General features: G+C 40.4%; 2 protein-coding genes and 1 long non-coding RNA gene across 8 annotated transcripts in view; 2 read left to right on the top strand and 1 right to left on the bottom strand.

Annotated features, from left to right (window-relative positions):
* SLC30A9 (solute carrier family 30 member 9) overlaps nucleotides 1-3819 on the bottom strand; it is an 80624-nt gene extending 76805 nt beyond the window's left edge. For 4 of the 6 annotated variants that reach the window (XM_069594033.1, XM_069594035.1, XM_069594036.1 and 1 more), the window contains exon 1: nucleotides 3519-3819. In XM_069594033.1, coding sequence (XP_069450134.1) covers nucleotides 3519-3630 — 112 coding nt within the window. In that variant the 5' untranslated portion in view covers nucleotides 3631-3819. The remainder of the gene's footprint in view (nucleotides 1-3518) is intronic. The other 2 variants (XM_069594034.1, XM_069594038.1) reach the window with 1 other exon arrangement.
* Nucleotides 3820-6138: 2319 nt separating this feature from the next.
* Nucleotides 6139-11169, top strand: LOC138442516 (uncharacterized). Its single transcript, XR_011257761.1, has 3 exons — nucleotides 6139-6207; nucleotides 7417-7469; nucleotides 10915-11169. It is a non-coding gene; the product is annotated as an uncharacterized lncRNA (long non-coding RNA).
* LOC138442515 (small ribosomal subunit protein eS12-like) lies at nucleotides 6311-6789 on the top strand. Its single transcript, XM_069594041.1, has one exon. It carries the CDS (start codon nucleotides 6363-6365, stop codon nucleotides 6759-6761), a length of 399 nt encoding a protein of 132 aa, XP_069450142.1. The 5' UTR covers nucleotides 6311-6362; the 3' UTR covers nucleotides 6762-6789.
* Nucleotides 11170-26682: the final 15513 nt, after the last annotated feature.

The following is a 26682-nucleotide window of genomic DNA, read 5'->3' as shown; positions in this document are numbered from 1 at the left end:
CAAAAATGGTGGAAAGTCTGTCTTATTCAGTACAACACAATCAGCAACTACAATGCCTGATACCTCTTCCTGAATGATCCTCACTCACAAAAACTCTATACATGAAACACATATTGTGGCTAACCTCACTTCACAGGCAACCTTATCACTAATCTGACCTACACAGAATCCTGCTGTCACTCTGCCAAAATGGTCTTTTACAACTGTCAATGTTCCTGTTAGTTATTTAAGGGATTCAATCCCCACTCTACTTTTCATATGGTGTACCAGCACGTTACAAACCAAAATTTAAAAATACAAAGGTTAATTTCTATCTTTTCATGTAAAACCTATACTTTTATTTATCTTGGATTTCAGCAAAAGCTTGTATCTGTTGATTTGTAGTCTTTAAGGGAGTATCCCCCCACCTCAAATCCTTGTCAACAAGGCAAGGTACCAATACATGAAAAACAGGTGAGACATTTACATCAAGAACATTTACCCAAGTCACTAAATATTCTTCTAAATTATATTTTTTTAATGGCTGCATCTATCACCAGCCCTTAATAAATATACCATAATGTGGTATATTTATTATACCATATACTTTTCATAACTGTAATATACTCTTCATAACTATAAGTGTTACCTATTTATTACTATTAATAATAAACATGTGTGCACACTTTAGTAAGTATCTGGTTATTTCCTGAAAGCAAATCCCTTTAAGTAGAACTGCTGGGTGAGAAGGCACAGACCCTTTAAGGTTGTTTTTAGTATAAGGAATAACTGACCTCCAAAACACTGACTGACTAACTGTATGTCCCAATCAGTAGTAAGAGTTTCTGCTTTCCTGCACCCTCAATATGGAATTTCACTATGAAAAACTTAGCTAATATGAAAGCAATTAGTAGTAAATCCTTTAGATTTATAGTTCTATGCTTATTAGTAAGTATGGAACATTTTTGCGTTTTTATTGGTCACTCGAATGCCCTTATGAATGCATTCATCTCCTTTGCCCACTTTTCTACTGGAATGTACTTTGGCTTGTAAAAATTCTTTATAAATTAGGAATACTAATTCTATAACTGCACTGTCCAGTAGTCGCTGTTCACTAAGTACCTTAAACGCGGATAGTCTGAACATGTGCTGTTTAAGTGTAAAATACACACTGGACTCCAGAAACAGTTCAAAAAGATAAAGTAAAATATCTCAATAATTTTTATATTGATCATAACATTGAATATACTGGATAAACTATATTAACAAAATTAATTTCATCTGTTTTTACTTTTTAAAATACGGCTATCAGACAAATCAAAATTATATACATGATACACATTATATTTCTTTCAGACAGAACTGCCCTTGAATATTGTTTTCCTTGTTGCCTTTAAATGTTTACAGTGTTAATTTGACCCACCAGCATTTCTCATCTTTAAGCATGCATAAGAAGCAGTTTGGAGAAGGAAATGGTAACCCACTCCCATATTCTTGCCTAGAGAATCCCTTGGACAGAGAAGCCTGGTGGGCTGCTGTCCACAGGGTTGTAAACAGTCGAACATGACTGAAGCGCCTGAGCATGCATGCATGCAACGGAAAAGGAAATGGCAACCCACTCCAGTGTTCTTGCCTGGAGAATCCCAGGGACAGAGGAGCTGGTGGGCTGCCATCTATGGGGTCGCACAGAGTTGGACACGACTGAAGCAACTTAGCAGCAGCAGCAGCAGCAAGCAGCAGTTGTTTCCCTTAAGATTCTTCCTCTACTACTCTTTTTAAATTTACACTGGGGTTTTAGAAGCACAAACTAAACTTTATTTCTTGACAAAGTAACAACGTTTATTTTTAGAAATTTCTCCCCAAAAGTTCTTCCATATTTCTTTCTTATGTGCAACCAACTTAATAAGTACTTTTTCTAAATAATCCTTTTGAAGTTTTATAACAATTATGGTCGCCCTTTTAAAAACTGTTTAGGTATTACTGAAACTAAATTTTCACCAACAAGGTTATTTTTCAATCTACTATTTTTAAGTATGAGAACACATTTTAATTTTTTGGTAGTAAATACTGTAAACAACTTTGCAGTCACTGTGACTGGTGAGGACAGGTGATTCTTATCGCAGAGGGATGAGAGAAGAGCACATAAACTTCAACAGAGAATAATGAATTAACAAATCACACTATTTCACCTCCTTTTACCAACACTTAATGTCAGTTTAGACTAAATTTAGGCTACAGTCCACTGGGTTGCAAAGTGGGACATGACTTAGCGACCAAACAACAACAAAGAGCCACTCCACCTAATTTAGGTGTAAAATGCTGAAACTACTTGGTCAATAGAAGCAGTCATGCTAGAAAGCTTAGCTGAGGATTTTGGAGTATGGTACAACTAGATGATTCATGTTGTTCACAAGAGAATCGGGTGTATTTCCCATTACAGGAAAACTCCAGTTACACGTTTTTATCACTACCAAAAAGTCTCCAAAACAGTTCTGTTAAAATGAACTCTTCTGAAATTTTAAGAGCCAGTTTCTACATTTATTACAAATCAAAAATAGGACCATATTCCAAAATAATTGCACAGTAAAGAGCTTCTAATAAAGCTTATGTTACTTATAAACTTGAATGTCTACAACTTCTAACTTTTATTGCAAAGTCACAAACATGCTACAAGACTTTTCAAACATAAACTTTGGGGAAATGTTTCTTTAAATTCTCTTTTCACCCGCAAGAATCTGGGGGATTAAGTCAGGGGTGGATTTGATTCTGTCTCTCCCTCATTGTTCCTCTCAGCCTGCAAGAGACTAGTGCTATGGCAAAAACGGAGGTAAGTCTAACTCAGACTTGCAAGTTCAATGATATTTTGTAAACTGCCCATTGAAATTTGAGTCAGAAACGATTGTTGGAAAAGAATTATAAAAACAGTAAAATAGTAAACATTTCTTCACCAAAAAGAGTTTTCAACCGAACTGAGTTCATTCAATTAATTGCGGGACTGTCAGAGTCTCATATTAAATAATTATTCGTAAATGTTAAGTAGCAACTCCCAACTTCCTCTTAGAAAATTTAATAAAACAAGCTAGGCATATGAGAAGAGCAGCACGGAAAGGAAATCTACTGAGTCACAAGTGCTCAATAAAGGTAAGGCGGTGAGCTTAAAACACCCTGGAACTTGGAGTCAGCAATTTCCTACTGACTCGGGGAGGAGGCGGGCCGTCACCGCCATGCACTAAGATGCTCACGTAACGTTTCATCTGAAACGAAGTAGTCGGTTTCATGGATGCCACCGGGACCGCGAACTGCCCCAAGTTCCCGCGGGAGCCGCGACAGAAATGTACGCGACACCAGATCAAGGAGGCCTGCAGGGGCCACCGCAGGGTGGGTAGCCTGAACTGCGAAGACGGAGGCCAAAAAGGAAGGTTCTTTGGTTGGGGAAGGGCAAGGCGGAGTACTGCCCGAGGCGAGGCACCCGGCTCCAAGCCCGGCCTTGTCTTCAAGCCCGGCCTCCGCGGAGTCAGTGGTCGGCGCGGGACACTCACCCTGGCGGTCGCTGGAGCCCCGGGCCGCCGCCCTGCAGCGCAGACGGAGCCGGCACAGGGAAGACCAGCTACATCTGTGGGCCGCAGCGGCGGCGGCCAAGCCCGGTAACATCCTGGCGGGGCAAAGGCCCCCACTCGGACACCGCCTGCTGCCTCCGCGCCGCCGCCGCCACCAACTGACTCCATAGACCAGACACTACCGTACACCGACTCCTGCGCCGCCTGAGGCGGCTTCAGGAAACCCGGAAATGGTAACATCATTTAGAGACCAAGCTGCAGAGACAGCGGAAGTGGCGTGCGCGAGCAGGACCAATCGCGAGACCTTGCCAGACCCTGACCAGCGGGGGAGGGCGTGGCTGCGCAGGAAGTTTGGCGTCTTCCTTGTCTTCCGCGCTTCTACTGTGGTGCTTTGTTTGAATGTCTGGAATCAAGCTGGAATCAAGATTGCCGGGAGAAATATCAATAACCTCAGATACGCAAATGACACCACCCTTATGGCAGAAAGCGAAGAATAGCTAAAGAGCCTCTTGATGAAAGTGAAAGAGGAGAGTGAAAAAGTTGGCTTGAAACTCAACATTCAGAAAACAAAGATCATGGCATCTGGTCCCATCACTTCATGGCAAATAGATAGGAAAACAATGGAAACAGTGATAGACTTTATTTTGGGGAGCTCCAAAGTCACTGCAGATGGTGACTGCAGCTGTGAACTTAAAAGACGCTTACTCCTTGGAGGAAAAACTATGACCAATAGAGACAGCATATTAAAAAGCAGAGACATTACTTTGCCAACAAAGGTCCATCTAGCCAAAGCTATAGTTTTTCCAATAGTCATGTGTGGATGTGAGAGTTGGACTAGAAAGAAAACTGAGCGCCGAAGAATTGATGCTTTTGAACTGTGGTGTTGGAGAAGACTCTTTCGAGAGTCCCTTGGAGTGCAAGGAGATCAAACCATTCAATCATGAAATCAGTTCTGAATATTCTTAGGAAGGACTGATGCTGAAGCTGAAACTCTAATACTTTGGCCACCTGATGTGAAGAACTGGATCATCTGAAAAGACCCTGATGCTGGGAAAGATTGAAGACAGGAAGAAAGGGGTCAACAGAGGATGAGATGGTTGGATGGCATCACCTGCTTGATGGACATGAGTTTCAGCAAGCTCCGGGAGTTGGTGATGAACAGGAAATGCTGCAGTCCATGGGATCTCAAGGAGTTGGACACTTCTTGAGCGACTGAACTGAACTGAAATCATTAATAGACTGAATTATCTCATGTTTTTTTATTTATGTAAGTCTTTTAAACTGAGAAGCCACATTTTGCCTACACTTTTAGGTGAAAACATCCCTGACTAACATGGTTGTGGTGGTTCAGTCACTTAAGTTGTGTCCTGACTCAACGGACATGAGTTTGAGTAAGCTCTGAGAGTTGGTGACAGACAGGGAGACCTGGTGTGCTGCAGTCCATGGGGTCACAAAGAGTTGGACACGACTGACCTACTGAACTGAACTGTCTTCCTTGCTTCTGCTGTGGCACTTTGCTTGGATGTCTACATGTGAATTATTTGCTTCTTAACAGCCCAGGAAAACTTGGGCAGAAGTGACAGCTTTGGGGGGCTCTGCCTTCTCTCCTTTTTTCTGGGCTCAGATCCTGGGCCGTGCTGTTGGAATGGGATGGAAGGTGGGAAGGAAGGACAATGGCTTTCTGAGCCTCTCGTTCTCCTGAGCCATACTGGATAAGCCCAAGACTAGGCTAATTTGTCCTCAGTGCTCTCAGAACCTGTACCACAGTATGTCACAACACCACTGTGTAGCCATTACCACAAGGGCAAGTACCCACAGAATCAGAACTTGCTTTACTAACCTCTGAACCTGGGACTCCTGTCTGTAATATAAGACTTACAAGCTCAGGATTTATCTGGGTAGAGCAGGTGTGCAGACAAGTAAATAGGAGTCAGTGTGGTCCCAGGGAGAAAGCAATCAATAATATTCACCAAGCATTAACTGTGATGTTTATCTGACATGCTCTAGGTCTTAGCTCAAAGGAGCAACATTTACCTTGACTGCCCTAGCTATTGTATGGGAGTAAGATTTTCCACCCCAAAGTGAGTTTCTTTGGCATGTGTATTAGTTTAGGCTGATTTTTTTAAGGTCAGAGACTCATGACCTTTGACCTTTCCCAACCTGCTTAAAAGAATGTGGAGGACATGTCTGCCAAGGGTGATACCACCATAGATAACCATAGTACAAACTAGATGTGTAGACTCAGAGGAACCTAGCAAAGTCTGCTAAAATTCCCCTCTGTGTCCCATTGTGTTTGCTGACCCATCAAACATTTGTTTACCAAACGTCTGCTGTTCTGTCTCCTTTTCAGTTGCCTTCCTCCCCTTGAAAGTCCCAAACTACCACCCCTAACATCCTCTTTTTTCTTTAACTGAAGATGGTATTCAAGTTGGCCATTTTGGAGAGTTACTCAGTTTTCCTGGGTCTCTCCTATGTATACATGTTGTTGAACTTTTGTTTGATTTTATCCTGTAATCCGTCTGATGTAAGTTTAACTCTTAGACCAACTTAGAACGTAGAAGGTGTAGACTTAAAAAATATTGAGAGTTATGTTTTATTCTGCAGGAATTTTTAGGACTTCAGGCCGGGGAAGCAGCATCTCAAGTAACCTGGAAAGAACTGCTCCGAGGAGGTGAGGGGAGAATCAGGTTATATAGTTTTGCAACAAAGGGCAGGTAGTTTGAACATAAAAAGATTATTGTTGCTCTCTTTCCCTGCTGCTGCGAGCCGCACGGAGGCGGAGGCTCGGGTGCATTCAAGATTCGGCTCCACCTGTAACCCACTGCCATGGCCGAGGAAGGCATTGCTCCTGGAGGTGTAATAGACGTAAATACTGCTCTGCAAGAGGTGCTGAAGACTGCCCTCATCCACAATGGCTTAGCGCATGGAATTCGCGAAGCTTTGAAAGCTTTAGACAAGCGCCAAGCCCATCTATGTGTGCTTGCATCCAACTGTGATAAGCCTATGTATGTCAAGTTGGTGGAGGCCCTTTGTGCTGAGCATCAAATCAACCTGATTAAGGTTGATGACAACAAGAAACTAGGGGAGTGGGTAGGCCTCTGTAAAATTGACAGAGAGGGAAAACCCCGTAAAGTGGTTGGTTGCAGTTGTTTGGTGGTTAAGGACTATGGCAAAGAATCTCAGGCCAAGGATGTCATCGAGGCGTACATCAAATGCAAGAAATGATGAAATTAAAAACTGAGTTCTTTTTTTTTTAAGATTATTGTTAATTAAAGGGATACAAGATACCTCATTTAGCACCTGTCTATGTATGGGAAGATGCAAGAGTCTGTGCTCGCTGAAATCATGCCCTTGATACGTGCCTCAGCTATCTGGGGCCAGTGTCCTATAGGTTCATACAATGTCCTGAGGAATCCTGAGATTCCTCAGGGCTCACCAGCTCACCACTGATGGTGACTGCAATCAGTACCGATTGCAATCGCTGATCACTGTGATATCCTTTATTTACTGGTATGGCAGGAAATAATTCTATTTCTCAAAGGATAGAGGAAAATTTCTTCCTCCCTGATGCTATAATAGGCCTGTTTATTCTCTACCCCTTTTCCCTGTATGCTTTTCTTCAAAATGCCTGTATATATTTGAAATTATCTATGCATTTTTTATAGTTTTGTGTCTCTCAGAATGAAAAATAAGCATCATCATGCTGGAGTCTTGTGTTCTGCCCATTGCTGGTTCCCAGGGGTAAAACAATGCCTGACACAAATAAATTAATTGAACGGACTACATGATTTTAAAATTAATGAGTCATTTGACTATAGTGCTACTGAGGCAGGGATAGGTGAGCTCCAGTTTATTTATTTTTATTTATTTTTTTTTCCAGTTTAGATATGTACAACCAGCCTCCTCCAAAATGGAAATAACAACTGAAACAGGGTAAATAGTCAGACTTTGTCTCCTACGGACACCTTCAGATAACAGTCATGACAGGAGCAGAGAGGGTCTAAGTATTGTTTGAGTAAAGAATCAAGAGATCATGTACTTCCCCTCCTTGGGGCAAGGGAGACATTTCACATGCTCAGAAAGACTCCTGGGAGATATAAAGGAGGGGCCCAACCCCAGAATATGTGATTCCATAGGCCTCTGGGCTGAAATCCATCTTGGAAAGTTGCACACGCATGTTGGGGAGGGTCCTAGGGCAGGTCAGTGTGGAAAAAGAAACCAGACAATTAGCCAAAGGTAAGCAAAGAACTATCCTGTATAAATGACTTAACTGCCTCTTTACTTCCCTTCTCCTCAGGGGGATGCCCACTCCCTTTCTCTCCAAGTGTGTGCATCTCTGCCTTGCTCCTCTCTTAACTAAACTAACTGTTTCTTTGTGTGCTCTCCCTCTTGTAACGCTATGTCTAATAATAAACTTTGTACCTGCATTTACAGTTTTGGCCTCTGTGAGAAATGAATTTTTCACTGGGAGTAAGAGCCAGTGAAAAATAGCTTCTAGTCTCTAGCCCTTGCTAGTATGGTGGCTAGGATTCCTATGTTTCCATCCAGGCTACCCAGGTTCAATTCCTGGGCAAGGAATTAAGATCTTGCTTCATGTCACTGGTCACCACTGCCTCTCAGAGGTCACTACTATTGTTGAACCCAAGTTCATGTGCCTGATGCATTGTGAATCCTAACAAATCAAAACATCAGCATTTAGAGCAGATTTATTGCAGGGCCAAACAAGGGCAACAGGTGGTTCATGATGAGTAAGCTCAAACTCTCAGAAGGGTTTCAAGGAAGAGTCTTTTTTTTTTTTCCCAAGGAAGAGTCTTTATGGGCAAAATTTGGAGAAAAATCTACAGGGTAGTGACCTTTCTCTGACTGGTTGATGGTAAGGAAACGGGTGTAATGTTCCATGAATCTCAATCATCATCCCTTTGGTTCCAACCGGCCCAGGCTGCAGTTACCTTCTTTCACCTGGTGGGGGCCTTAGTTCCTGTAAAAGAACAAAGAGCTATATTGTTATGTATATCCCATTGTATATATCTGAAGAGATACATTGTTATGTATATCCTGGGGCTTCCAGGGTGGTCCCAGTGGTAAATAACCCACCTGTTAATGCAGGAAAGTAAGAGACAGGGGTTCAATTCCTGGGTCAGGAAGATCCCCTGGTAGGGCATGACAACCACTCCATGGCAATCCACTCTAGTAATCTTGCCTGGAGAATCCCATGGACAGGGAAGGTTTTAGAGGCTGTAGCCTTTTTCCTGGGCTTCTCTGGTGGCTCAGAATGTAAAGAATCTGCCCACAATGTGGGAGACTAGGTTCAATCCCTGAGTTGGGAAGATCCCCTGGAGAGGGCATGGCAACCCAATCCAGTATTCTTGCCTGGAGAATCCCCATGGACAGAGGAGCCTGGCGGGCTGCAGTCCATGGGGTCTCAAAGAGTCAGACACGACTGAGCAACTAAGCCTTTTCCTACAAATGAGAAACGGGAATACTGAAAGCCCCACAGGGTTCTTCTCAGTTTCACTACAATATAACTAATTCAAGGGGAAATAAATTAGTATGTTACCAATTTTAAGAGAATCAACACAGTCTTTTATGCTAATTGAGAAAGTACAACCAGATTAGTGAGGTCATAGGATTAAATTATCACAAGAATGGTAAGCAAATTTAACTTTCTATGACAAACATAGATTAAAACATTAAGTGGTTAAACATTAAAAAATGCTGCTCCATAAATATTTATAACCTCAAGTTTACTCAGAAATCTGAATATTATTGTAAAGTTTTTATCCTTTCCTTATAAATAGATTTTAGCAGTAATCCAGTTTTATGATCTAAAACACGTAAAGGTTTAACTCTAATTTTTCTGGTTCAGGTCAGTTCAGTCGCTCAGTCGTGTCCAACTCTTTGCGACCCCATGAACTGCAGGACTCCAGGCCTCCCTGTCCATCACAAACTCCCGGAGTTCACTCAGATTCATGTCCATTGAGTCAGTGATGCCATCCAGCCATCTCATCCTCTGTTGTCCCCTTCTCCTCCTGCCCCCAATCCCTCCCAGCATCAGGGTCTTTTCCAATGAGTCAACTCTTCACATGAAGTGGCCAAAGTATTGGAGTTTCAGCTTCACCATCAGTCCTCCCAATGAACACCTAGGACTGATCTCCTTCAGAATGGACTGGTTGGATCTCCTTGCAGTCCAAGGGACTCTCAAGAGTCTTCTCCAACCCCACAGTTCAAAAGCATCAATTCTTCGGCGCTCAGCTTTCTTCACATTCCAACTCTCACATCCATACATGACCACTGGAAAAACCATAGCCTTGACTAGATGGACCTTTGTTGGCAAAGTAATGTCTCTGCTTTTTAATATGGTATCTAGGTTGGTCATAACTTTCCTTCCAAGGAGTAAGCGTCTTTTAATTTCATGGCTGCAATTACCACCTGCAGTGATTTTGGAGCCCAAAAAAATAAAGTCAGCCACTGTTTCCACTGTTTCCCCATCTATTTCCCAAGAAGTGATCGGACCAGATTTTTCTGGTAACTATACGTAAATATTCATGAACCTTTATTATATTGCTAACTTAAATGCTTTGGATTCTTAAAGTTGACCCTTAGTTTCAACTATCATTTTAATCAAGACGGTGGTTAAGAACCTGCCTTCAAATGCAAGGGACATGGGTTAGATCCCTGGTCAGGAAACTAAGATCGGATATGCTGTGGCGCCCAAACACTGTAACAAAGATCCCATATGCCACAGCTTACATCCAATGCAGCCAAAAATAAATAAAAATAAATATTCTTAAAAAAAAAAACACGCTTCCATCATTAAATTTTAAAAAAAGTCAAAACTTCATAGCACTGTATAACTTGACTTAGACACTGTATTAATTTTAATAAGCCTACAAAAGCCTTGACTTGCTTAAAAGTTTGAATAAGATAAATCATGCTGTTTTATCTTTTTTAACCCTCACAATGCTGTATCACATATGTTCTCCATGGACTTGGATTAAAATGCTTCTGCAGTTGTCTTGGTGTTTATACCTATACTGTCACCATATGTTTGTCCTGGTGGATGTGCTCCAAAATTTCCCCAAGTGCTGAAAATTGAAGCAATGTTGTAAGCACATAGGGTAGACCCCCCACCTCAGAGAAAGAGAGCCAGGCATGGCTTTCTTGATATAAGATAAGCTATTTTTGGCCCGAAGCCATCTTGTGATCTAAGTCTGGCCATAATGCGTGCCCTTGAACAGGTTTTTGTAATTAATGATCTTGAGGAAATGCAGAAACAAAACAAAAGTAGTTAAAAAACAATAGTTCAGTGATAAAACAGAATCCTAGTTCCTCCTCAAGGGAGATACATAGCAACCTGACGCCTTTCTGTGTTCGGCAGGCACAAAGGCCCGACCTAGATGGAGGATGGAATGGTGATGTTGAACTTTCCTGACCCTCATAACTTCAATCAACTAAAGTCTGGACTCTGTGGACCTCTGCCCCAATTCAATGCTGAATTCTCCTCTGCTCAAGCCCCTTCACCAATATGCATGTGCCCTTAGCTAAAAAATTCCCCAATTTTGCTGTTCAGGGAGACACTGCTTTGGAAATGATCCTTGGTGTTCTTGCTGCAAGTAAAAAATCCTCTCTTCCTCTTTGGCTTGGTTGTATCTCTTGGGTGGACACTCACCAAGAAGCAAACAGAGTTTTGGGGTAACAGCATCAGCTTTAGAGTTTCTTAGGGGAAAATTCCATTGACCTTAAATTCTTTGAGAAATCTCATCCTTCCTTTACTTATTGCTGAAATTGAGATACATTCAGCAGATGCCTGTGTGTACTACACAGGTAAGATTCCAGCATCATGGAGCTTATTTTTATTGGGAGAGACAGAAAATTCAAAAATAAACACATATAATTTCAAATGATGATAGTCGTAGTAGTAATACTTATTATTTACACTAATTGTCGTGCCTTCTATGTGCATTATCTCATTCATAATACCTTAGCAAGTTATAGATGAAGAAACGGAGGCACAAAGATCTCTCAACCACTAAAGTACTTTCTAAGCCAGTGGGTTTTGTTCTTTGGAAAAAAATATAAGGTCTTTCACTGTTTTCTTTCCTTTTTAAAAAAATCATCTCACTTTTTTTCTTTTCTTCCCACTGTTGTCTAAAATGTAGGTCAAGAGATCATTTCCCCAGATTTTATATCTCCCTATTTTGTGTGAGCAACATGATATTAATTTGTCTGTTTCATGAGATTTTTTTTTTGGCTGCACTGCTCAGTATGTGGGATTTTAGTTCCCTGACCAGGGATTTAACCCACTCCCATTGCATTGAAAGCATGGAGTCTTAACCACTGGACCACCAGGAAATTTTTAAGAATTTTTAATATAAATAAATACCCCAATAAAGGGAATATCAGGGCTTCTCTGGTGGCTCAGATGGTAAAGAATCCGCCTGCAATGCGGGAGACCTGGGTTCAATCCCTGGGTTAGGAAGATCCCCCAGAGGAGGGCATGGCAACCCACTCCAGTATTCTTGCCTGGAGAATCCCATGACGATCCTGCCAGGCTATAGCCCATGGGGTCCCAAAGAGTCTGACATGACTGAGTGACTAAGCGCACACAGGGAATATTAAGTCAGACAGATAGAAATAGTAGTAGGTAATGGGTGAAGTGTCATGAATATTACCGTTAACCTTAATTCTGAAGAAGTTCCACATCTTGCAGAAATTTGCCTCTGTAGTTGAGCAGACTGTTCCTCAGTTTCATCCTGTCTTTAGCTTTGGGAAAATAGTAATTCTGATCATGAGACAAACTTGGCTGCTTATTTGGAAAACTAACTTAGATAATCTTTTATGAGCTAGTCAGCGGCTTTATCCTGAGTCTTACCAAGAACACAAATTTAATTTTGATCACAGATATATTTGTTGGCATCATGTTGTTTTTCCTCTGTGGGATTAGAAAAGGAGAGAGCTTGCCCACCTGAACACTTCAAAAAGAAAAGGACCACACCAAGGGTGATGCTACCTGCTGTACAACCAAGGTCAGAAGCAGTGTGGGTGTGCACAGACACATTGTGTGTACTGGCAAAGCCATCCTGCCGAAGCAAAGGAAATGAAATGTGGAATTGACGTGTATACATTCCACCCCACCACCTCCTTTCCTGAGAGGTCAGTGGACAAGATTGGGATTACAGTTATTACAGTAGGGAAAGTCAAGTTACTAGATACTTTGGAGGGCAAAAGAGAATGAAACATGTGGTTAACTTTTATCCTTAAGAGAAATAGGCTGTGGACCGAAAGCATGTGGACTGTAGATTTGATGTTCTGGGGGAAAACAGCATTTGTGAAGAGTTCATTTCTTCCCCAAAGCCACAAGTGGTGACACCAAAGGAAATTCTCCTTAAGTTTTTCAAAACTTAGCTTTTTATGGAAGTATAATGCACAGAAAACAGCACAAGTCTTGAGGGCACAGCTCTAAGAATTCTAAGCAGTGAGCAAAGCTGTAACCAGCAACCAGCATGACTGGCTTCCCAGAAGACCTCTCTTCTCATCAGGATCCTTCCAAACATCAACTGTGCCACTAATCCTGCCTTATAACAACATAGGTTAGTTTTGACTGTTTGGGGACTCTGTATGCGTGGATTATAGATGATGGACTCTCATGATATGTATGCAAGAGTCTGGCTTCTTTATCTCAACATTATGTTTGTAGGATTCATCCATGTTGCTGCATTCATCCCTGTCACTGTATAGTATCCCACTGTTGTGAGTATCCATAGTTTATCCATTCCATTGCTGAATAATATTTGGGTTCCAGTTAGGGACTATTAGGGCTTCCCTTGTGGCTCAGAGGTTGAAGCGTCTGCCTACATTTCAGGAGACCCGGGTTCGGTCCCTGGGGTGGGAAGATCCCTTGGAGAAGGAAATGGCAACTCAATCCAGTATTCTTGCCTGGAGAATCCCATGGACGGAGGAGCCTGCTGGGCTACAGTCCACGGGGTCACAAAGATTCAGACACAACTGAGCGACTTCACTTTCACTTTCTAGGGACTATTACAAATTATGTGGACATGTGTATGCATTTCTGATAGATATATTCCTAGGGTTGAAAGTACTTGGTTATAGGATATGCAAACTTTCATCATTAGCTGTTACTATAAGTTTCCCAAAGTAGTAGTTGTACCAATACACACTCCCGACAACAGTATGTGAAAGTAATGTGCACACAGAATAGGTGAGAAGCTCCAAGGTGGCTTAATATTTCACACCTGTGCTGTTTTTTCGATAATGGGCTCACACTTATTCCTTATTCTTATTCCTTTTCCATAAGTGAAGCATCATTGTTCACTCACTCCACCTCCCAGCCAAGGGAATACAAGCCCCTGAAACAATCATACTCCAGCCGGTAGATTTTGGCTTTATTTACCAGGATGTAAAAATATGATGCAACTGAAAAGGTTAGAAGCAAGGTCAGGTATAAAGAAAAGTAAATTTGAAAGCAGACAGACTGTTTCTAACAGTTGCTCTAACAAAGTTGTTTTTGAGTTAAATTTATGTCTCCTGAACTGGATTTTTTTTTTTCAAACAATAATAGAACTCAGTGCCAGGGAAGGACATTTATATTTTCTGGCTGCCCAGCATATTTTGAATACTTTCAGTGTCTGGAGACTCTCCCACCTTGTGGATTTATCTCTCCAAGGTAGAAGACTGACCCTTGATTTCTTTCCAGTGAGGGCCCACAGATGCGACAGAAGCTCCAACCAACCATCAGAAATCCGTGAAAGGCCTCAATTTGCAAGAAAATAATGGGAAAAGCAAGGCATCTCATGGAACATATTTTGACAAGGGAAGAGATGTGAGGCCTAGATACACAAATTCAGAGGCAATAGGTACAAGAGTCCAGGAGAGTATCCCAGCAAGAGTGACAACAATAGGAAGCTGCTTCATTCTGTTTCAGAGGTCCCAAGCCTGAACCTTCCCACCTTTTAAAACATGTTGTTAGCCAGGCTAATGGTTGTTAGCCAAGTCCTTGTCTGCTTAATTAACTAGGCTGGATTGTGTTCAAATTTTTATATTTAAGTCCTATCCCTACTGTGACTGTGGAGATAGGGAGATAATTAAGGTTACATGAAGTCATAAGGGTAGAGCCCTAAGCCAATTGGTGGCTTTATAGGAGGAGGAAGAGAGAAATCTCCTCTCTCTCTCTCTCTCCAAGTCCACACATCAAAGGAAGGCCACCTGACCGTTAAAGTGAGATGGCAACTACTTATAAGCCGAGTCCTCAGAATGAAATCTACTTTGCTGGTTTCTTGACCTTGGAATTCTCAACCTCCAGAACTGTGAGAAAATACAATTCTTGTTGTTTAAGTTACCCAGTTTACAATATTTTGTTATGGCAACCTGAGCAGACTAATACACCATATAATGGAAGAGAAAGGTGGTTATAATATAGTGAGCATGTGCAATAAGTCATTTCAGTCAGGTCCAACTCTTTGTGACCCCACGGACTGTAGCCCACCAGGCTCCTCTGTCCATGGGATTCTCCAGGCAAGAATACTGAAGTGGGTTGCCATTTCCTTCTCTAGGGGATCTTCCCGATCTAGGGACTGAACCTGTGTCTCTTAAGTGTCCTGTATTTGCAGGCAGGTTCTTTACCACTAGCGCCACCTGACAAGCCCTTACTCTATAATAAAGCAGTCTTAATGTTAGACAATTTAATATACATACAAAATTGCAAAGAATGTTCAGTTGCAGCTTCATTTTCAGGCCATGTCATCCAAACCACACAAAGTCCACAAGTCCACCAGCCAGCGGAGGGTGTTCTACTCTATTCAAGTTGCTTCTAAGCTCCATTCACAGCCATGGAGTCTTAGTCCTAGACTCTGGGGGAACAGCATGTGATAATCCCAATGTCACCAGAGAATCTCAGACAGTCTCCTTCATACCTTCCATATCTGTGTTATTCAACACATTAGCCACTAACCATATGTGAAGAGTGAGCATTTGATATATGGCAAGTCTGAATTGAGAGGTGCTGGAAGAATAAAATATATATTGAAGGCTTGATATAAAAAATAATATAAAATTATTAAGTTAATAACTGTTGCTAGTGGGTTACATAAAACATATTACAAAAATTAATTTCACCTGTTGCTTTTTACTTTTTAAAAAATATTTATTTATTCACTTGGCTGCACTGGATCTTATTGTGGCACGTGGGATCTTCCGTCTTTCTTGCGGGATGCAGGATTTTCTAGTTGCAACACGTGGAATCTTCTTTTAGTTGTAGGTTTCAAGTTCTTGGGGCTTCCCTGGTAGCTCAGCAGTAGAGAACCCACCTGCCAATGCAGGAGATGTGGGGTTGAGCCCTGGGTTGGGAAAATCCCCTGCAGGAGGAAATAGCAGCCCATTCCAGTATTCTTGCCTGGAGAATCTCATGGACAGAGGAGCCTGGCGGGCTACAGTCCATGGGGTCGCAAAGTCAGACACAACATAATGACTAAAACAACAATGCAAGCTCTTGGTTGTGGCATGTGGGATATGACCTGGGCCCCCTGTATTGGGAGCATGGAGTATTTGGCACTGGACCACAGGGAAGTCCCTCTTTTTGCTGTTTTAATATGCTACCAGAACATTTTAAATTACGTATGTGGATCTCATGTGTGCCTTATATTATGTTACTGCTGGACAGTGCTGCTCTATAGACATACGCAGTCCCTTTGTCCTTTTGATACACTCACTCTTTCCTTCCAGGAAAGTCTCAGCTCCAGTTCTTCCTGGGTCTTGCTTCCAAAGGACGTTGTCAGTCTTTCTCTGCTCCAACTGGTTCTACTTTTGATAGTGAGCAGGTTTCAAAACTTGAGTATGCTTGAGGCAGTGGGGGAAACTCCTCATGGGGGTCTGACCCCCAGATAGAATATCTAATGCAATTAGATCTTTCCTCATTGCACTGATACTTTTCCTCCTTCACTGCATTAAGTAATATTGTTTTAAAAACACCCTTTTATAGAAGAAGAAATGATGGATTTTATTTGGGAAAATAAACTAACAAAAAACTCCTGATCCTTCTATTAATGTAGCTTTTAGAATGCAACATTCTAGAAAATGGAAAGAAGTGGTAGGGAAGAAAACCCCATTCCATCATGCACACATTAGCAATCTGGATCCTGTATTACGCTTTTTCTTAAAGAAGTTCGGCTGCGCAGGGTCTTCTTTGCAGCACTTGGGCTTTCTTCATTTGTGGTGCACAGGCTCTCTAGTTGCTCCACAGGCTTACTTGCCCAATCAGGGGCTGAACCCATATCCTCTGCTTTGGAAGGCATATTCTTAATCATTGGACCACCAGGGAAGTCCCGTGGATCCTGTATTACTCTTTATTCTTCAAAACAGGAACACGTCGGAGGAATGATTAAATGGATTACCCAGGGTCACAGATCTGTATGAAGTAGTTACTACTGAAACCTGGTTCTGATCCTTATTCTGTTCTCTTACTATTATATCACAATATCAGGTAATCTCCAAAATTTAAACTTTAAACAATTCGAAATTTTACAGTACCTGGGTAGGGGAGAAAATGGGAGGTGGTCATTGTTACAAACATCAATTATTACTAAAGAGTACCTGAAAAATAATTACAGTTATTGTCTGGCTATTTGGGATAAAAATAACTGGCAAATTATGTTAACAACTACTCAGTTTATTCAATATAGCACTCCATAGAATTGTTCTAAATTATAGATGATGAAGATGATGACAGCCAAAATGTTTTGAGCCATTTATGTGAAGCACTATGCTAAATACTCTATATGCTTGAGCTCATTTTATCATTTCACAATTGATAGCCTATTATTATCCCCATTTTACAGGGAGAAGCAGAGATCACACAGCTAAGAAGTGACTGGAACCAGGTCTGTTAGACTTCAGAGTCCTAGAACCCAGCTGTGCTCTACTGCCTTCCAATGATCTTTAAAAAAATTTTTAATATACATTTTTTATTGATGTTGTTATAGGAAATAAATCAGAGCTTAGCTTTATTTAGGGTTGTTTAGTTGCTAAGTCACGTCAGACTCTTTGCGGCCCCATGGACCGTAGCCTGCCAGGCTCCTCTGTTCATGGGATTTCCCAGGCAAGAACCCACTAGAGTGGGTTGCCATTTCCTCTCCAGGGGTCTTTCCAACCCAGGGACTGAACTCATGTCTCCTGCATTAGCAGGTGGGTTCCTTACCACTGAACCATCAGGGAAGCCCCCAGTGATCGTCTCTGCTACTTCCTACATGTCTCAGGTCACACCCAATTTCTGCCAGACTCCCTCAAGAGGGAATTGTTAATTCTGAGTGTCATTCTCTGTACATTGCAGATAAATTTAGTTTTGAGCATTTCTTAAGACTATTTTTGCATCCTTCTTATTAATTCATTTGGGATAGTTACAGCATGTTTTAGAGAGGACTTTCAATCATTTACTGATTTTGAAGAAGTACTTCTGGAGAGAGCTCTTGCAATTAGAGAGGCTGATCTGATTTTGCCAAGTAATAGCACCTTTATGTCCCTGGAATTATGAGAATTATAAAATCCACCTGTCAACATACATAAGACTTTGTATTTTAATAAGGGGAAAAGAAAAACATTCTTTTAAAGTGTCCAAAGTTTCTCTTTTGCCCTGAAAGGTGTTGACTTAAAACATGTTAACAAAAGTTTTAACCATCACTGACCCATCAAGTAGAATTTTGAAGGAAGTTCTTTATTTCCAGGAGCCCCAGAATCTCCTACGGTACAATAAAATGAGAAGCATAATATAAAATGTTGCTATCTGTACAATATTTCACAGTGTACAAATATGTTCAACTCAAACAATCCTCAAAATAATTCTCAACTGGCCACATTCTACAAATGAGGGAACTGATGGCCAAGGAAATTAAAAGAATGTCTATAAAGATTAAAGCTACTGTTTATGGACTTTTTAACATTATTCCTGATGTTATATGTATAAAACTCCTTGATCATGTTTTAACGTGAGCTAGTATATAAGCTGAATCCATCACCAATAAGAAAACCAGAAAAATCCCGAATAAAAAAGAGCCCAGAGTATAGAGCAAAACATTTATTTACTTCTCCCATGGAGTCTTTTATCCTATCGTATCACAGATTCCACCTCCCAACCATCTCTTTCCCTCTATTCAGCCCTTCTCCCAAGTCTTTCTCTGTCTCCTGCCTCCTGTTATCTTGAACTGGCAATAAAGGATCCTTTAGTTCCCATCTATCTGGGATGGAGGCTCTGGATCCTTCAGATTTTTCAGAATGAAACATCACCAAGTGAACCTTTCTTTTGTTAATACTGACTGGTTCTCAAGTCAACCTAAAAAAATCAGGTTAAACAGGAAAATGCTATTCCCTCACACACAGCTTAAAAGTAACCCCCAAATGGCTAAATGTAAAGAATTTTCAGAATGATTGAATCTATTCTAGCTCCTGGTAAATTTAAGGTAAGAGGTGGGAGCCAGAACAGGACACTGAAGGCGGGAGATAAAGAGGTCCCACTCAAGGAGGGGATTCTAACAGGAAAGTGAAAGTGAAGTCCCTCAGTCATATCCGGCTCTTTGTGACCCCGTGGACTGTAGCCTGCTGGGTGCCTCCTTCCATGGGATTTCCCAGGCAAGAGTACTGGAGCGGGTTGCCATTTCCTTCGATAAAAGATCTTCCCGATCCAGGAATTGAACCCAGGTCTCCCACATTGTAGGCAGATGCTTTACCATCTGAGCCACCGGGGAAGGTGGCTTCTAACAGAAGTTTGTAAAATGATGACTGCATTTGAAATCTAAAGAGACAGCTAGCAAAGTTGCCTTTTTCTACCTTGGTGTCAGGTGGAGGGAAGAAAAGTCTCCCGTTAGAATTCAATACTACAAGCCAGAACTTCTGCCCTGAATTTACATTTTTTATGTGGGAAAAAAAACCTAGAGCTAAGAATTCAGTTTAAAGTGGTCCACTTTGGTAGTGCCCCAAGGCACTTGGTAAAAGCAAATTTAAATCTTTTTAACTCAAAACTTTGTTAAGTATGCATGTTTAAATTTCTAAAGCTTAATGGGGAAAAAAAGGCAGCAAGTGTGTATAAATTCCAAAATGGTAGAGTAGGGGAAATGAGTTTAAAAAAAAAGTCCACGGGAAATAAACACACACACACACACACACACACACACACACACAAGGCATAAACAAGGAAAAAAGAAACAGAAAAGGCAGAGAACAGCACAAAATAAGACACTGGAAATAAACCCACATATATCAGCGCTCAGTCGCTTCAGTCGTGTCCGACTCTTTGTGAGCTCATGACTGTAGTCTTTCAAGCTCCTTTGTCCATGGGATTCTCGAGGCAAGAATAATGCAGTGGGTTGCCAAGCCCTTTTCCAACATATATCAGTAATAACATTAATTATGAGTGGACTAAATGATGCACTTAAAAAAAAAAGAAGTTATCAGTTTGCTATAAGAAACATACCAGATTAACCACCATTAACATCTGTATCTACTCTGTGTTTAGAAATCAGCTGGTAATTCTGAAACACTGTAGAATGGATAAAAATTATTTGGTGATATTTGGTGATCATAACTCTGCTGAATTAGAGTATTTTTGCAGCATTCCTTGTCATCAGAAACACGGTTAAAGTTTAAAACTAGAAGCAGCAGAAAACTAGCTTGTAAAATTTATGCAAGTAGAATGCAGGCCAGGCTGTCTTGGGGAAATAAACATTAAAACTGAAAGCAATGTTTTACACAGAAAAAAGAGTTACCATACCATATTTTAAAATGTAGCTATACATTACTGCTAGTCAAGTTTCAGGCAGAGAAACGGAACTTTGCGTTATGAGACAAAGAATTTATATTGAAAGTAGATTTTATAAAATTGTATGAGGAGGTAGAGACCTGAACATCCAGAAAGGAGAGATAAGAGAATCAAAGATATTGACTAGTGCTCCTAAGCACTCACATGAGTGTTGAGGACTGTAGGGAAAGAAAGAAAAAAGCTTTGCCCATTCATCTGCAAAGTGCAAACAATAGGAATTTGGGGACGTATTGCCCCAGTGGGGCTACCTTCTCTCTGGGTACACAGACAAGCAGTAGAAGCCGACCAGGAGCAGCCCTCAGGAGGAAGAAGGGCAAAAAGAACATGCTAGACCCTACGGGGCATTTACTGCAGTTATCCATCTCCCTGTCTACACACCTTCAACTCTACCACAAATGTGAAGGTACAAACCTTCACATCTACCACTCAATTCTCACACAAAATTGTTTTCGGAGCCAACTCTAACCCAGAAAGAGAAATCCTGGGAAAATATAGCTCCCAGCTTGACTGAGCTGACAATCCAGAATAACGCTTTATAGGAGACACATCTAAAACAGAAAGGACAAGAGTGGGAAATGACACATCAGGCAAAAACTAAGCAAAAGAAACCTGGTGTACTTGATTAAAATCAGACAAAACAGATTTTAAAGCAAAAGTTGTTTTCTAGAGTTAGAGGGCTGTTACATAACGATAAAGTGTTCAACCAGAAGACAAAAGTCTATAGTTGCTTACACCTAGTAATACAGCCTTAAAATACATAAGGCAAAAATTCAGAGGATTTCCAGGAGAAATTGACAAATCTCTTATCACAGTGAGACTCTGGCATACCTTTCTGAGTATTCAGTAGTAAAAGAAATAAGAAAGGACATACAAGATTTGAACAATTCTAACAAAAAGTATAAAGGAAAAATAGCATGCTGTCAAAGAAAAACTCAGGAGGTATTAGGTACGACTTTAGAGGTTGAGTGAAAAAATTGGCTTAAAGCTCAACATTCATAAAACTAAGATCATGGCATCCAGTCCCATCACTTCATGGGAACTAGATGGGGAAACTGGAAAGTGTCAGACCTTTATTTTTTGGGCTCCAAAATCACTGCAGATGGTGACTGCAGCCATGAAATTAAGATGCTTACTCCTTGGAAGGAAAGTTATGATCAACCTAGGCAGCATATTAAAAAGAAAAGACATTACTTTGTCAACATAGGTCTGTCTAGTCAAGGCTATGGTTTTTCCAGTGGTCATGTATGGATGTGAGAGTTGAACTATAAAGAAAGCTGAGTGAAGAATTGATGCTTTTGAACTGTGTTGTTGGAGAAGACTCTTGAGAGTCCCTTGGACTGCAAGGAGATCCAACTAGTCTATCCTAAAGGAAATCAGTCCTAGGTGTTCATTGGAAGGACTGATATTGAGGTTGAAACTCCAATATTTTGGCCACCTGATGCCAAGAGCTGACTCATTTGAAAAGACCCTGATGGTGGCAAAGATTGAGGGCAGGAGGAGAAGGGGACGACAGAGGATGAGATGGTTAGATGGCATCACCAACTCAATGGACATTATTTTGGGTAAACTCCAGGAGCTGGTGATGGACAGGGAGGCCTGGCGTGCTGCAGTCCATGGGGTTACAGAGTCAGATGACTGAGCAACTGAACTGAACTTGGAGGTTGAGATTTCTTATTTTTGGCTGTGCTGGGTCTTTGTTGCTGTGGTCGTGGTGTGCGAGCCTGTCACTGTGGTGGCTCCTCTTGCTGCAGAACATAGGCTGGGCACCCTGGCTTCAGTAGTTGCAGCACGGGGGCTCAGCAGTTGTGGAGTGAAGGCTTAGTTGCCCCACAGCATGTGGGATCTTCCTCAGACCAGGGACCCAACCTGTGTCCCCTGCACTGGCAGACAGATTCTTAACCACTGGATCACCAGGGAAGTCTTTAGAGGTTGAAGTTTTGCCAGGTGGCTGCAATAGGACCATGGGTAAATGTTGAGGTCACTGCCAAAAGAAAGATTCAAATGATGTCTTGAGGCCCTTGGACAAAAAGGAAATGAAGACAAGGATAAGGTGAGAAAGCAGGAGTGTCTGTGGAATGATGGTTCGCCCATTGGCCTTCCAAGGCTGCTGGTGGGATTTCACCTCAGCAGAGCTTTAGGGTTAGAGTTCTTTTTCCTGGACTTGCCTTTCAATACCTCAGAGCAGAAGGCAAGGTTGTCAGGGAGCCATGCAGCTAAGCCTTAAGCCACAGGGGCCTGAGGATTCCCTTTCCTTGAGATGTGCCTACTTTCCTTTCCTTTCCCTTCCTCTGCTCTCTCTGGTAAAAACTGAAAATTGTTGGCAAGAGCGTATGAATAAAATTGAAGCATTGTTGGGTTAAAACTTAGGTATTTTCTTGCACAAAAGGCATCTGAGCCAGAAGGTCTGTGACAAAGGAGCACAGAGATCTTTAAGAGGTTAATATTTTTTTCTGTTAAGAAAGTAAGTCCTCTGGTGGGTTCTAATCATAAGAGTAAATGTTTAATTACTCACTTTGAAAGAATATTTTATTCTCAGCAATATATCTAATAACTAAAGTTATTATAGTTTACATAATTTATAACTAAAGTTATAAACTACATCCAAGTGCCCAAATTAAAATATTTTTCTAAAAACTATTCCAATATTTTTGTAAGAAATGTTCTGCTTTCATTTTTAAATTGAGGATTGTCCTCAAGAAAGGAAAACATAAAGTTCATATTATAAACATCAGTTCAAAATAGGCCCAATAATAGTTATGTCCTAAAAGGAAGCTTAGTTTTTCAGATAAAGTGGTAAAAAGGGTAATTTCTAAACACTTCAAAAGATGAACTATGTATTTTGGATATTACTAAATTGAATTGTAAAACATGAACTTGATAATTCTCAGTTATCAGGGTCAATTGTTTCAGGTCAGGGAAACCTGCATATACAACTTTAATACAACTGTATTTTTTTAAATGAGTTAATGACAAAAAAAGATTTCCATTTTATTCTGGATCACTACAGGTTTTGGGGCTCTCCAGGTGGCTCAGTGGTAAAGAATTCACCTGCCAAAGCAGGAGAAGCAGGAGACGAGATTTCAATCTTTGAGTTGGGAAGATCCCCTGGAGGAAATGGCAACACACTCCAGTATCCTTGCCTGGGAAATCTCATGGACAGAGGAGCCTGGTGGGCTACGGTCCATGGGGTCACAAAGAGTCGGACACGACTGAGCAACTGAGCACACACACAATCATAATTATATAATCAATTACATATATGTATATACATATGTGCATGATTCCTACAAGGAGATCTACAATGAGCCCGCATGCACAAGTTTCATTTCTTTGTCTTGAGGGTTTATTACTTAAATGAAATGGCCTATTACTCTTGGAAGTCTAGGCATGATTAGAGTTCTAAACTGAAAGAATTTAATGCCAAGTTATTTACCTCCATGTTTGGTTAACAGTACTCTCTTCATTTGAAGCACTGACCTAGCCCCCGTTTCCAGGAGGCCCACCAAAGCCCCACACTCTCTGAGTTCAAGGAAAAAGTCTTTAGATACACTGTCTCCTTTAGGAGGGAGAAAGTGAAGTGGAAAGGCAAAATCTTCCTTATCACTTTCCCTCAACAGTGGTGGTCTTTGTATCTTTCTCTGAGGATAACAATTCAGGGGGAAAAGTCTTCCTTTTACACAAAGACACTACAATTTTCCCTTCCCTTCATGTCATGTTTATTGTTATAAAATTGTTAAGCCTTTTTCATGTCCAGGCCTTATGTCCAGGCCTTTCATGTCAACCATGTCTAGTCATTCAGTCGAAAAGACCTAGATTAACTCTTGTTAATTTAATACCAATCTTTAAAAGGATCCTTATCGCAGGGATGGGGGAGCCTGGTGGGCTGCCATCTATGGGGTCACACAGAGTCAGACATGACTGAAGTGACTTAAGAGTAGCAATGGTATCTTTTAGAAACACAATTTTACTAAGTGGAAAAGAATGGTGTGAGTTGTTTAAACTAGAAGAAAAGGTAAATAGAAGTAAAAATACACAGGGACGACCACGGTAGAGGATTCTGAGGGCTGGATGATGATAATATGGAAGTTCATCATACTGTTCTAATTTTATATATGTTCAAAACTCACCAGGGACTTACTTCCCTAGTGGTCCAATGGTTAAGTCTCCAAGCTTCCTTGCCAGGGGACACAGGTTGATCCCTGGTTGGGAAAGTAAGATCCCCACGCATCTTGAAGCAAGGCCAAAACTCCCCCAAAAACGAACAAAAAAACACCTCACCATAAAAGGTTAAAAAAAAAAACAGACAAAAACTTGCTGACAAATCACCTGTTCAGACTGGTGACTCTCAAGGATCTTGGATGACCATTCTTTGAGGAGTCTCTTCATTCAACCAGGCTTGAAGAATGGGATGACCTTTCGCTTCCCAAAGCTCAGAATTACTTCTTAAACAGTTTCAAATATTCCCATATGCTAAGGGAAAGAGCATTATGAACTAACAATATTTTAGTTTCTAAGACCTTATACCACTAAATCTTGAGGAAATCAATTCCCCTAAAACTATTTGTTTACCTATCAAAACTGCCTTTATATAGCTGATTTCCATTATGCACCTCAGATTATAATCTCTAAGTGGACAAAGATTTAACTCACCTTTACAGTGTTTTGCTTGGTAACAGTTATTAAAATTGCCACAGAAAATAACTGCCAACTCTAAACACTTCCCTCGAAGGGAGGTACTGAGTATCTTCTTCTATGTTATCCTGTGTTGACTTATGACTCGGAATATATTGTATACTGTGAATCATTTTAGGGTTACAAATAACTCATCCATTAGGCTGTAAATTTCACTAGATAAAAAAGTACAGGGGAGCAAGCAAGCCAATAGCTAAGAAATACAACTATAATTTTTCTTTTTTTTCCAGTCTCACCTTAGCCACATTTTTTTTCCTGCTTCATACTAGATCACAAAATTATACCAGTCTTCTCATTTGTGATGAGCTGAAGAAAACAGAAGAGTTCAAATTCACCTTATTCTAACAATAAGGCAAGGAAGCACAATAGAAAACTAAATTCTAATTGTAAATGTTTTTTTGCAACATAACATTTTCAAATCAGCTTAAATCCAGAGAGATTTTTTTATTACACAATTTGATTTTTACATCAATAAAACCTTAGATATAACAATACAGATGAAGGAACAACAATTTAATTTGTATTGAAATAAATACGAGATACACAAAGCACATACAGTGGAAAAGGGTCACAATAAATTACAAGTGGAGACATTATTTCGCTCAATCAACAGAGAAAGCCCTTGACACTTCCAATTTCACACCATCAAATTTATCATTCTTGCTGATTTAAGCAGAACACAAAACAAATATGGATCCCAGGGCTTACTTTCACAGGTACCAGCATAGATAATTTACTACAGTGATCCAATTTGGAAATCAGTAGGGACCAGTAAATCACTGCATAAAAGAAAGAGTGAATGAGGTCCTTTTTCCTTAGTGTCAGCAGGCTATGATTATTATGTTTATTAGATTCTCTTGAAAGGACTTCACATTTTCTCAAATATTCAGGAGCAGTATATTTCCCCTCTGAGCCCTATATTAGCATTTATGTGCTTTGGTCTTGAATACACAGTAATGATGAATTTTTCAATTTATTTTATAAATTTATATAGTCTGGATAGTATTGGCCTGAAGAGTATATAACTCCCCAACCTGTATAATATTAGATATTAAAAATGGAATCAAGAGAAGTTACCAAGAAATGCTGACAAACTGTATATACAAATTTAGTTCAATATATTCCATTACACAGAGCACCAGAGCAATGCATTTATTATAATCAAGCAATTTTCTATGACTCTCTAATCTTTGTGGCCCTTTAACATTTGTTCCAATATATACATATCACAAATGTTGCCTGCCTAAGACGTTGCCCATTTGGTCTCAACTTACAAATATAAACGTAAGCAAAAATTCATGTCAAAAGCATTTATCTTAAAATTACAAAAAAAAAAAAAAAGCCAAAAGTTTGGAATTTAAACTGTTATGAACCAAGGGAAACAAAAAGTTAGTTCAAAAGTACTGAGGATATATATGTATTTTTTAAAAGTAGCTTCAGAAAACTATGATGGAAAAAGTAAAATGATTCTTGGGCCTTTCTTTCTCCTGGAATATAAAGTAATTTTTAGATTCCAGCAAAGATATCTAGCAACAATTTTTTCCTATCATTTCCTAAGAAAAAGGAACTGTTTTAGACTAAAAAAATACTGTACTTTATCTCTGGTCACATCAAGTCATATTCAGTGCAGGTCAG

The sequence above is a fragment of the Ovis canadensis genome, chromosome 6, assembly GCF_042477335.2.
Source record: "Ovis canadensis isolate MfBH-ARS-UI-01 breed Bighorn chromosome 6, ARS-UI_OviCan_v2, whole genome shotgun sequence".
Taxonomy (NCBI): domain Eukaryota; kingdom Metazoa; phylum Chordata; class Mammalia; order Artiodactyla; family Bovidae; genus Ovis; species Ovis canadensis.
This window is presented reverse-complemented; position numbering and strand designations above follow the sequence as displayed.